At 42.4% G+C, this 13,662-nt stretch overlaps 1 protein-coding gene across 6 annotated transcripts in view; it reads right to left on the bottom strand.

The window, feature by feature from the left end:
• NHSL1 (NHS like 1) overlaps positions 1 to 13,662 on the bottom strand; it is a 235,834-nt gene that overhangs the window by 32,091 nt on the left and 190,081 nt on the right. For all 6 annotated transcript variants that reach the window (XM_079148018.1, XM_079148020.1, XM_079148019.1 and 3 more), the window contains exon 3: positions 5,716 to 5,843. In XM_079148018.1, coding sequence (XP_079004144.1) covers positions 5,716 to 5,843 — 128 coding nt within the window. The remainder of the gene's footprint in view (positions 1 to 5,715; positions 5,844 to 13,662) is intronic.

Below are 13,662 nucleotides of genomic sequence, written 5' to 3'. Positions count from 1 at the left end.
TGGGCCATTCATGAATAGCGAGAGTAGCTAACATGACTTGGTGCTTTCTTTCAGCCTGGTTCAGCTAATCAGACTATAGCACAGAACAGGCAGAAACCCAAGTCACACTGGATAGGATTTTGCCAGGCAGGTGGCAGAAGGCCTTAAAGGGACCAGAAGAGTTGAATGTGAATATGATAGTGAGTCACATGACAGAAATTGAAGAAGACTGAGAGTATGGCAAGGGTAAGATCAGTGGATTAGAATTTCTTGGGGGTGGAGGAGTTGAATAATTTTCATAATGAGATTCTAGAGGAATCAAGTTGGAAAAAATAGATGGTGTCATCCTTGACTTCTTCTCATAACTTTATCAAATCCTGTAGGATGCACTTTTGAAAAAAAAACCTGGAATCTCTCCCACGACCACCTGGTCCCAGCCACCAGGGGCCATCTCTTGCCTAGAAGACTGCAACAGCCTATTGTTTTGTCCCTTTGCTATCTTCAGCTCTTTAATGTCTAATCTTCAGACAGTAGCCAAATTGCATTCAATAGCAAATCAGATTGTGTCACATCCCTGTTCAACTGTTCTGGCAACTTCCCATCCCACCCAGAACCAATAAATCCAAAGTATTTTTACCATAGCCAATTAGGTGCTGCATGGTCTGCCTCTGGGTTCTCTCCCCCACAGTCTTCATTACCTCTATTGCGCCTGCTCACTGCATGGCTGCTCAAGACTCTGGCTGGTCCTCTTGCAGGATAAACACATTGCACTCTCCAGGCCTTTGCACTTAACTCTTTTCTTCCTAGGAAAGTCTTCCCAGGGTATTCATGAGGGGTGCTTTCATACCTCAACTCATGCTCCGTTCTAACGACACCGTCAGAAAGTCCCTCTTGGGACCCCTCAATCTAAGATGGCAGCCCTGTCACTCTAGAACCTCTCCTGACCATTTTTTCATTCATCCTCACCTTGCCTTTACTGTATGATATCATTTGTTCCCCATGGCTACCCCTTTGATGGCAGGGACTATGTTTTGTTCACCTGATGGGTCCTTTGGACCTAGAACAAGATGCCATATTGGAAGTGCTAAATAAATATTTACTGAGTGAGTGAATGAATGGTCTGTTAAAAATTACCTCAGAGAGAGCAATCCCATCCACTTTGAACTTTCTAGACACAAAACTTAATGCCTTGAACGATGTGTGATACACTCACGGAAACATAGCAAGGAGCAGAGTTGAAAATTGAAATTTATCTCCCACCCCTAGAATGCCACCAACTCTCAACTCACCCCTTCCATGCCATTCACTCTTTGGATCTAAGTCCTCAGTTATCTCTTGGCTATTGCAATAGCCCAAGTCAGAAAAATATCTCTTTGATCTATTACTAAATGCCCACATTTATTGGGCATGTTATATATAAAATTTTTTATCCTACTTAGTCCTCCCTGTAAATTCCTTAAGAAAACAACACAGATATCTTCTCTATCTTTGCATTTTACAATACGGGGCCTTCACTGCACTGGCTGCTTCCTCTTCCTGAAAGGTTCAGGATGGCTCCAAGATTTCAGGATGGCTCATTCTTTTAATCCCAATCACCTCTTTGGGCTAAGTAATGCCTCTTCTCTTAATTTAAAATTGCAGCCTCCTCTCCATCTGATTTATTTTACTACAGAGCGCATATCACTTTCCAACACAACTGAGTCACTTCTCTACACTCAGTGCTTCTCCATGCCACTGAAGCTCCGTTAAGAGCAGGGATATCTTCTGTTCATTTCACTGTTAATCTCCAACACCTGGAACTGTCCCTGCTCAATAAATCCTTGTTTTACAAATGAATTCTAATTCTAATTCTTATTCTTTTTTTTTTTTTTTTTTTTTTTTTTTTGGTGCTGGGGATCGAACCCAGGGCCTTGTGCTTTCAAGGCAAGCACTCTACCAACTGAGCTATCTCCCAGCCCTTTTTTTTTTTTTTAATATATATTTTAAGTTGTAGGTGGACACAATACCTTCATTTTACTTGTATGTGGTGCTGAGGATCCAATCCAGGGCCTCACACGTGCTAGGCGAGCATGCCACCACTGAGCCACAACCCCAGCCCTCTACTTCTAATTCTTAAAGGAACTCTCTCTGAAATCATTGAGGAGAGATGAAGAAGTCCCCCTGATGGCTGTACAATCTAGAGGCACTGGTGCATCATGTGACCTAGTGAATGGTGGCCAGGATCACAAAGACTAATAAAGACTTCTGAGGCAGGAAAAATATTTGCTTAGGAGTAATTCCTCAATGAATGACTATTGAATGCATGAACCAACTAAACAGCCAGTCATGTACAAAGTAAGGTAAGGAGACTCAGAGTGAAACCCTCCAAGTTAAGAAGAGAAGCTGTTGAAGTGACAAGAAAGCACAAGAGTTTCAGTGTTTCATTTCCATTCTGATTTCAAAGCCTTTGTCACTGAAAGCAGCACTAAGCCTTAGTAACATCATATAGTCAAGGGAAAAAAAGCATATTCTCTGGCAGAGAACATTTCGATTAACCCAATAATGATGAGTAAACAAAAAGATGGAGAATGTGCTCTAAGAGCATCAAAATGGGTATGTAATAAGGGGATGGCAAATGGGTTTTTTGATGCCCCATGGAATAAAGAAACTGAAGTAGTTAATATAGAAGTTAATACAAGTTAATATATGGTAACACATGTTAAATTGATCCTTATTTGATTCTGAAGCAAATTTCGTAACAGAAATTGCCTTGGGAAAACATTTAGACTTAAACTTTTTTAAAAAAATTCTAACTTGCTTTAATCTGATTCAATGTACTCGAAAAGAAAAAAAAAAAAAAATGTTCCCCTTAAATACCACTAGCATTATATTCTGAGGACTTCAAAATTCTTTGAACCAGGAACAAGCATTAGCCTGAATTTTGAAAATAACAAAACTAACAGAAATTGAAGCCTAGATTTGAAAATGGCTCTGTGCTTTCATGAAAGGCCACACACAGGAGTGAGTATAGAAGCTGCACTCCAGCTGGCGACTCAGGGCGCCCTGCAGGAAGCCCAGAACACAGCTCTTCTCCCACACACGCCAGGAGGCTCCACACTGCTCTGACTTCAGTTCACAAAAAGAAGGACATGTGGGCCCAAGGAGATCTGTTGAAGGTCTCACTTTCTGGTTCCTGGCCGAATGATGCCTGTGCTACCAAATTACACTACGCACAAGTGCTTGCTGGAATGTCATATCATACATTCCTTTATGTGTGATCATTATCTAGCAACTCATTTTCGAACATGATGGGAACTTTGTTTTCTCTGGGGCATTGAATCGTCCACACTCTGCCCTGTGCATTTGAAGAAGGGCTGCTTGGAGTCAGGAGTCCATAGTAAAGGCCCACAGAAAGTTTCCCACAGAAGCTGAACTTCCATTAAGATAAGCATCATGGTGAGGAAGTAGCTATGTGAGAATTTAGCAGCCAAGTTTCCATTTTTAATCAGCAGGTCTTAGGATGTTGCCATGCTAATGCCAGTTTGCCGCCAGGGGAGCCCACACTCTTAGATGTTCACATTTGTGCAACCATCTGTACCCAGACATGACCTCTGGCTCACTGGGCCTCCACCATAAACTTCTCCTCCTCCCCTGAGCAGCAATGTAAGGCTGAGGTCTATCTGGAAAAACATAAATTTCACTATCCAATTCACCTTCTGGTGTTCATTTTCCTTACTCGTGAAAACAAGTGAAAAATAAGTTTTGAAATTAAAGATCAGATCGATTTTGAAATGGCTTATCCCACTAAAGTAAGCGACCACCTTTGTACATTTTAGCAAAAGGACTAATATGTGAATACCTTTAAAGAAATAGGAAAAATATTCTGTGATAAAAGCTGGGTGGGGCCAGGTGCAGTGGTGCATACCTGTAATCAGGCGTGGTGGAGCATGGATCCAAATGAGGCACCAGGATCCAAAGTTTGAGGCCAGCCTCGGCAACTTAGCAAGGCCCTAAGTAACTTAGTAAGGCCCTGCCTCAAAATAAAAATAAAAAGGACTGGTTGTGTAGTTCAGTAGAAAAGTGCCCCTGGGTTCAATCCCTGGTGCAAAAAAAAAAAAAAAAAAAAAAAAAAATTGGTAGGGAAGGAGGAAATGGAGAGCTATTGATCTAAGGGTAAAAAGTTTTAGGTACATAGGAGGATAAGCTGATATCTATTGCATAGCAAGGTGACTACAGTTAATAAAAATGTACATTTCAAAATAACTAAGGGAGTAAATTTCAAATGCTTTACCATAAAAATAAGGCAGTTTAAGAGAGTGATGGATAAGCTTGTTCAATCATTCCATGCTGTATACCTATATCAAAACATCACCTTATATCACATAACATGTATGCAGTTATGAATTATCAGTTAAAATAATATTGATTTTAAAAATGTGACTAAAAATAATCTGAGTCCAATAGCCATGTGAAAATCAAAAACTTTGGGTAGTAATTTCGCATTTTTTGATCAACTACGATTATACTTTGTTGTCAGAAGTTGCCTATTTGACAACAACAACAACAAAAAATCTTAAAGAATGTTCTCCAGCCAATATGGTATTTGTGTATTGACCTAACTCCACTGAAAATGTTTAGATTAATTAAACATGGTTTCAAAACCAAACCTATCAAATCTCATTTTATTTAAGTAATTCCAGTATTCATCTATGATACACACACAAAAATAAAATTGTATAAATAAAAATGTCCAAAAATTTCATTTCATGTGCATTTAGTACTGAGAACATACATCCTAAGGAAGGTATGAGAACAGGAACTCAAATGTACAACAGCATCATTAAGCAGACTGGATAGTGCAAAAACATCAAGTAAAAGCACTGCTGATATTTCATGCATGTTCAAAACACTGACAATTTGTGACAGAGTGGCTTCTGCTGTATACTCAGCTGGCTATGGTTTGGATGTAGTTTGTCCCCTGAGGGTCCATGTGTTGGGAGCTTGAACCTCAGTGTGGCACTGTTGGAAGGCGAGATCTTTGAGAGGTGGCGACTATTGTGAGATACTCAGGTCACTGAGGAGTGCTCTCGAAAGGGATCAAGGTGTTTCTGTGGGATGCTGGTTAGTCTGGAGAGGCGCTGGGTGAAAAGCCCAAGATTGCCCCACCCAGTCTCTCTCCCGCTTCATTTTGATGGGTGACTACTTGCTCACAGCCTTGCTCCTGTCATTAACATCCACCATGAAGGGTCACAGGGCCTCACCAGAGCTGAGCCAAGGCAGGTGCCAGGCTCCTGAGCCCCTCGAATGATGAGCTAAGTAGAACTCCTTTGCCTCATTAAGAGCCTGCCTCAGGCTATCACTAATAACGAAGTTCTCTTTGTAATATAACTGGGTAGTGGGTAATATGAAAAAGAAAGAAAACCTTCATTTTTTCCTAACAAATATAGAATATTCAAAAGGCACACATATATTGATTTCCTGTTGCTTTAATGAATCGCTTGAATCCTAACTTCTTTCTTTATTGGAATAACTGCATATGGACAGAGAAATAACAAGGATTATGCAACCACCATCAGTTCTCCTTTACGTTATCATCTTTCATAATCGTGGTGCTTTTGTCAAAACCAAGAAATTAAGTTGCTGCAATACTATTAGCTAAAATACAGACTTGATTCTAATTTTACCCGATTTCCCATGTACGTCCATTGTGAGTCCTGAGGTCAACCCAGGACACCATGTTGCACTTAGCGGCCTTACCTTTGGATCTGTTTCTGCATCCTCATCTTGATAATCTTCGCTGAGTGGGCTAGAATTGGCTGCAAAGGTGGGTCCCTGAGAGTAGTACTGAGAACTTCGGTAGCCATCCCGCCTCAGTTTATCACATTCTGCAGAGAACAGAGAGTCAAGAGAGCGTATTAAAATAAGAATTTGTTAATTTCTTTTTACCTATCTTTTCCAATAATATTTTGGTAGGCATAATAGAATTTAATAATAATAATATTAATTACAATGAAAATAATGATGATGATAAAAACTAAGAATGATTAAAGCACCTACATACACATTTTTGTTTTTTTGTGTTTTTTTTTTCCTGGCTTGGTGGAGGGGGCAGGGAGGTGCTAGGGACTGAGTCCAGGGCCTTAAGCATGCGCTGAACTACCCCCCAATTTTTTTTTCTTTTGGTGGTACTGGGGATTGAACCGAGGGGTACTTTACTCTGAGCTACATTCCCAGCACGACACCCCTTCTTTTAAATCTTGAGACAGGGTCTGGCCTCCAACTTGCAATTTTCCTGCCTCAGCCTAGGAGTCACTGGGATTATAGCCATGGGCCTCCACACCCATTTTCAACCTAATTCCAGTACCAAACAGTCAGCAAATGCTATGTGGAATTTCACAGGAAGTGGGCTGCCAGCCTACAACAGCTTCCAGTCCACAGCGGGATGCCTGCATGTGCCCTGGATGGCAGGAGGCTAGGGCCATGGGCTGTGTGGTTCAAGGAAAACCACTAGTCTAGATTTTCTCATCAGCAGGGCTGGTGGGTAGGAAGGTTCTAATGGCTTTTAAAGCACCAGGAGCTTCCCTATTATCCAGGCACATTAAAGGAGCCTTTGCCTTGCCAAAGGATTTGCCCCAGGGTTCCTTTAAATATCCAGTTTTCTAGAGAAAAAGAAAATGTGTTTGGTTTTGGAAAAGTTTTCTCTTTACACAGCTTCACAAATCCATGTACCTAAAGGCACAAAACTAAATTAGGTCTCTTCAGAGGTCCTGTGTAATGCAGGATTCACAATTCTTTCTCAAAGATGAGACAGCCAGTCACTTCAGTGAGGAGATAAAAATATAGACTTTTTGTGTGTGTGTGTGTGTGTTAAACCAGGGAATAAAAATTTTTCATTTTCCTGTTATCTATCTCACAGTGGGAGTGGAGAGAGAAAGTTTCTAATTCAGAACTGCAAAGCAGATTTTAAAAATTCCTATGAAAATAGTCATGAGGATCTATGACAACACCAAACTAACTGAAAATCACACATGTCACCAGAAGTCAGCTAAATAATACTACCTCTGTTATTTATGGGTTAACAGTTAGTGGTCTGAGCTGACAGTTACTTGTAATTGACTAAACTGAAATTTTAAAAACATTTTTGAAACTTCCAGAAAACAATGTTTTTTTAATGAGGATTCTCTCAGACTAATCTAACCCTTTATAATGGGGAATATTTTCACATCTTCTCCAACATTAATCAGTATCTCTAAAATAAACAGTCAGAATCTACACTCTCATTCTCTCAATATGTTACAAAAAACACACCTAGTAGTTTTTGAGTGGTATTCTCCACAGAGTTCTGGAATTCTTCAAGTGTTTGATGTAATTTTCTTTAAACATTTAACTTAAAGGAAGGATAAAATTTAACACTCAGGTTTAATAGTCTTACATACCAAATTTTAACATAACACAGGGAATTAATTCATTAACTTGTGCTGCTAAATCAATTTTTCCTTTGGTCCTAAAAGTGAGCTATTCCTATTATATCTACAAATCTGAAGTTTCTGAGAACCTTGCAAAATAAACCAATATAAATTGTTACTACTTGCAGTTACTTATCTATATAATTCAAAGTTTTTCAAGTACTTGACAAATGAAACACAAGGTGGAGACCAAGGCTTACTAAGTCCTTTATTTTTGTTCAAAATCTTTTTTTTTCCCTCACTAATTAACACTGTAAGAAGTTTGATTATGAAATTGAATACTCTTCAAACATTAAAAAAAATTGTTTTATGTATTAGATACCACATAAGATTGTGTTTGAAACAGAGATTTCCTCTCCCAGGAAACAGAAACTACTGGGCTAGACCATTTGTAAGGGTGATATTAGTTTTGATATTCTTGGCAATAAAATTAAAAATAGTCAAAATGAATGGGACACTTTCAACCTTAAAAGACCAAAACGCTGCAACGTTTTCCACATATTAAAAATGTGAAAGGCTGGCAAATTATTAGTATGTACTTTCAGTGAGTCTCCCTTTTATACCCAGTTTAAAAGATAATGCATGTTTTTTGCTATCATGAAGTTCACGTCATAGAAATGTTTAAACAGCGGTATAACAAATGGTACAGCAATAGATGAAATATGAAATGAGGTAGTGCAAGTTTAAGGCAAATGACTAATTTTCTTACTCTTATTAAATTTGTAAAATCTAGTAAACTGGTCAGACTCCTCTGCCATGTATTCCAACTCAGGGGAAATCAAGAAAAATTTCCTCTCGTCAAGTTGCAACAGATTTCTGTTTGTAATATCCTGGCTGTGTTCATTAAAAAATGAGTTTATAGTCTCTAGACTGAGACATAAGAGCAAGTCACCATGATTGATCAAAGGCTCTTCAAACACGATGCTGAGAGAGAAACTACAAAGCAGAACATAATTTAAAGCCAGGTGTGTGCCAGGAACTACAGCTAGAAACAAGGTCCTAGAGGTAATAGAAGAGCTATGTTTAACAAATACTCCTGCAACACAAATTTGGAGGAAAACATACTGTTCTTAACATGCTGCTTGGATAAGAATATCACTGTTTGTTGAGGCCTCTAGTTTCCCAAACACAAATTTCCCCCCTAGTTCCTGTCAAGAAAAAAGCAAAAATCTAACATTGTCCTTTAAAACAAGGACAAGGGACAAACATTTCTTTGTAGACCAAAGTTTTAAATATAGAAGAAAAAAGTAAGGTCCCAGAACTAGATGGTCATCTAACCATCTCGTGAATTTAATTTAGAAATGCTAACTACCGCAAGAAGCTTTAAAGAACTATTTTCAAAATAAGCTTCTCTGTGGGAAGTCCTTACTGACTTTTCTCTTTCTATGTTATTCCTAAATGTACTTAATTAACCACAATAAGCTAGAATATGCCAGAGTTAGAAATAATCCCAAAATCTCAGTGGCTTTACTCTAGAAATTTCTGGCACATTCCTTTCATCCAGATAGAGCTGGTGGGGGCTTTGCTCACCACAACCACCTAAAGATCTGGAGGCAGATAGAGTTGCCCCTCCCCTTATGCTTGTGTGAGTACACAATAGTGTAATGACAGTATGATGCTTTCCACTCAAACACCCCTGGAACTTCTCCCCAGAAGTTACCAGGGTTACATCCGCTTCCCTTTTGTTGGCTGAAACGAACTGCATGGTTGTATCTAACTTCAGTAGGAACGGGAAGTGTAATCCTGCCTCTTGTCCAAGGAGGAAAATTAGAATATTCCAGAACAGCTCTAATGACTCACCAGAGAGATGACATTGAATCTATTTTCCATATTCTTGTTACCTCTTCTCTCAACACTTACTTATTGTTATTTCCACTCCCTTTTGAATAAGGCTGTGACAAATTTGCAAGGACAATGAAAAACCAACCTTTATGTGTTTGTAACAGGAGGTTAATTATCAAGGGGGCTGTATGTCAAGAAGCAGTCAAATAGCTGCTTGGAATCCAGACAGACTTGGCACTACTAATATCCATGAGACCTAGGGGGCAGCATTTTAATCTCCTGGAAACTCATAAGCCACCTTTGTAAGACTGGGATGTTACCCTTTCTGGGAAGCTGGAGTGAGGTTCATTCACCAAATACTTCCAAGTGCTCTGCTCTGCTCAGGCACTGTGTTAGACTTTGCACACAGCCCTCTACAAGGTAGATTAAAAAAAACACCCACAGCTAGAGTGACAGAAAAGTATCCTTAGGCATGGTTGTGGCCATCTTGGTCACCCGCCAGTTGCCAAGCAAAGTCTAGTTATAGTTAAACTGACAGACTTGGAAATAGGGTCTTTCCTGGTATCACTGGATTAAAATGAGGTTATCTGAATGGGCCCGAACATGACTGATGTTCTTATAAGAAGGCAAAACAGAGACACCATGAGACTGTGAAGACAGAAAGAAAACGGTCACCTGAAGAGAAAGGCAGAGATTGGAGCGGCAGCTACCAGATGCTGCAAGGGGCCACAAAGGACCCTTCTCCAGAGGTCTGAGGAAGCAGGGCTCTGCCACCACCTTGATTTGGGGTTTTTAGTCTCTGGGCCTATAAGACAGTAAATTTCTGCTGTTTTAAGCCTCAAGTTTTATAGTCTTTTGTGATGGTGGCACTAGAATATTACCATAGTATGAAGCCAAGGATATACTAGGACATGGAAGAAATTCTTAAAGATCTTCACAGAAAAGGGGGAGAAGGATTTGCTTCTTGGCTGGAACCTTGCTGTACCTGGGAAAGCAACTTCAACAAGAATTGGGCACAGGTCCTTTGCAAAACTCTGACTCTCATACCTTCACAATACATGAGTCTCCAATGCCCAGGCACAGACAGACCAGTGGCCAACTGGTGCCTGACAGCCTAGGGTGATGGGCAATGGGGTGAACTGGCCTGCAAATAGACCCAGAAGGGTGCAGGCTTCACCTCCCCAGCCCTGGTCCAAGGGGTTGCAGTGCCGGAGTAACACGTGGCCATTTCCAACCCTCACATCCCTGCTGACCTCCCAACTGTACACTGGTCTTCCTCCCCATGATGCTGGGAGAGGGCCACCCAAGGACCCAAGGACCCATGGCCCCGCCCACCACAGCACTCTGTGAAGCTGTCCTACTTGGCCCCAGCACAGAGCAGCGCAGAGAGCAGCAGGCTCTTAAATCATGTGGAAAACAAAAGTTCCATTAGCTTTTATAATGGTTACAAATATGCCTTTACCAGAGATCTTTCTGTCTTCATTAAGCTCTGAGTTCCTCTTGTCCTTCAGTCCAAGCTGAAGGACTCCCCTCATACAGGGCATATATAGGGGTGACCAACTCCCTTTGTCTTCTTCATCTGGTGCTGTGTTTTGAACATGCATGCATAACCTTCCAAAATTTCTGCAGCAACTTCAACCCCAATGCCATGGAATTGAGAGGTACGGGGCTTTCAGGATGTGACTGGGTCAGGGGGCTCAACCTCAAGGATGGGAGGAGTATCTTTAAAAAAGAAATATTGTCTAGCATGCACAAGGCCCTGGTTTCATCCCCAGCACTGCACACTTTAAAAAGTACATTCATTAAGCTGGGTGCAGTGGTACACCTGAAATCCTAGCTATTTGTGACACTGAGGCAGGAGGATCACACATTTGAGGTTCATCTTGCCAGCTTAGTGAGACCCTGTCTCAAAATAAAATAAAAGGGTTGAGGATGTAGTTCAGTAGTAGAGTGTTGCCTGGCATGTGAGAGGCCCAGGGTTCTGTACTGGTCCAGGGTTGCCAGTACTGCAAAAATAGGCGGGGTTGCTGAGGAAGTCAGTTCAACCCTCTGCCCTTTCACCAGGTACAAACAGCACCTAGGTACCATATCAGAAGGAGAAGTCAGCCCTCTCCACACACTGAGTGTCCTGGTGCCTGGACCTTGGACTTACCAGATTCTAAAACTGCAAAAAATCAATTTCTGTTATTAATAAATTACCCAGTTTAAGGCATTTTGTTACAACAGCACAAAGGGACTGAGACATCTGGGAACACCTCCGTTTCCCCCTCCACTGGGAAGGACACTTTTTGTGGTTATAGGATTCTGGGTTGAAAGGTTTTGTCTTTCATCTCTTCGAATATATCAATCCCACTGTCTTCTGGGTTCCAGGGCTTCTGGTGAGAAATCTGCTGAGAACTTTATGGGGAAAGTATGATGAAAGCTCCATTCCTCTCAGCCCCACTGGGGGTGAATAATACCCCTATTTCAGGGAACAGAGCATTTATTACAGTATCACCATGTGAGTGAAGTGCTATCTTTTTGCCACTGATCATTCCAAGTAAGGGCAAAAAGTAAGGTGACCACCGAGAGTCACACCCAGGGATGACCTGGGCCACCACTTGCTCTGGACCTCACAAGGAGCCATCACGAGGCACCACCTGTATAAGTAAGCCCCTGGTCACAGCTGTTTTTTGATCTTTAAGCACAGACAGTTCTTGGTTGGTGATCTGTGAGAATCAAAGACAGTGGGTCATTTGGCCTTTTAATTTTGGTTTTTAGGTTTTGGCATCTTACGGGTTCCCCCCTTTTTCTTTTTCTTCTTCTCCTTCCTCCTCTGCTGCTGCTGCTGCTGCTTCTTTTCCCTCTTCCTCTTCTTTCTAGACTCTTTAGGTGGTGTTGCTATTTACATTGTATAGCAAGAGTAGTGAGATGGGACCTCGGTGGCTGGGACTCCTGGATGACTCCTCCTTCGAGGAGACCCTCACAAACCATTATAGGGTCCCGGGGAACATCGATCAGCCAGGGTAGCTTTGCCCAGGTGAAACTGGCCTGCCATCTCCTCACCAGAAGAGAGGTAACCCTGAAAGTCCTGCCAAAGGGAGAACACCCACATGTAATTAGGTCATTTCACATTATTGAAAACGCCTGTGCGGAGATGGAGCCTGCAGGTGGAGAAGGTCTACAGCGTTCACACAGATCATGTGCACCGGGGGCTACTGACTCAAGAAGGGGACTGTGCACAGAAATATGAAGACGGAGTGCGTTCCAATTCCGGCGGATGCCAAAGGAAACATCAAACTCTGCAACCTTTACCTGGGTGGCAGGTTCACAGCTTGGCAGAAGCTGGACATGATCTGCAGTACTCTGTGGTACTGTGCCCTGAACTCTACCGGTGGGAAGAATATGATGCTCCCATGACGGACATCTGGAGCCTCACAGGGTGTTTCCCATTTAACGGGATCACTTTTTCGCTGCTGAAGGAGCAGATCCTATACACAAGGTACAACATTACCGCTGGAGTTTCCACTGAAGTGCAAAGTGTCATCAAATACTGAATGTTGACCCCACCACACAGAGGTCCGTTGTAGAGCAAATCGTGGCACACTGTGGCTGAGTCAGGGTGAGGAACACTGACTGGTTCATTTTAGTGAGTCAAAATAAGGACGATCGTGTTTGCCACAGGTTGTGACCCACATGATACCTATTTTTGGTAAACAGAAAATTCCATGAGGCCATGGCTACATATTTATGCTCCAGCATCAGATAACCCAGAGGCAGGCTGCACATTTCAGGTCAAGCCTGTGCCTCCAGAGACTGGACCTTGCCAATCCCCCACAGACCCTTCCACCTTTACTCTCCCTTTCCCCAGGCTCCCGAAGACAGTGCCAGTGAGCATGCCCTTTGCGCCTTCCACTTCTTGCCACTGAGCCTCAGCCACCTGAGAACAAGCAGTGAAGGCAGAGGATGGCAGAAGAGCAAGCCTGCCTGACGCTCCTCTCTGTAGCCCGCAGGCTGAGGACACCCACACTCCCAGCACAAGCACCTAGCATGTCCCTGAGGCCCTCCCGCCCAGGCCCTGCCTGAGCTACAGCGAGTGGGAGGGAGAGAGCGTCAAGTCCTCCCAGGGCACATTGTCAGAATAAAACTCCTTCACCAGGGGCAACCCCGTGGTGTAACTGCAGCCTGTATCTACAACAACAGGCAGGGCTGCAGTTACGCCACGGCTAGGAGGACTGCCACCGGTATTCTGCAATATGTTGCTGTGTGTCATGTCGCTGTCTGCTGGTCCAAAAGACAAGCCCAAGACTCAGAAAGAAAGTGGCTCCCATGAACAGAAGGCAGACACCCCCTGGAGTCAGCAGCGCGGCTCCAGAGAAAGCGGACAGCTGAGACTGACAACAACAATGGACCGCCAGAGGACCCTGCGCTCTGTGGAGCCTGACATCACGGTGCAGGATGGACTCACGCAGCTGCA

The sequence above is a fragment of the Sciurus vulgaris genome, assembly GCF_902686455.1.
Source record: "Sciurus vulgaris genome assembly, chromosome: 7".
Taxonomy (NCBI): domain Eukaryota; kingdom Metazoa; phylum Chordata; class Mammalia; order Rodentia; family Sciuridae; genus Sciurus; species Sciurus vulgaris.
Note: the sequence above shows the minus strand (reverse complement) of the source record. Positions and strands in the feature narration are given on the sequence as shown.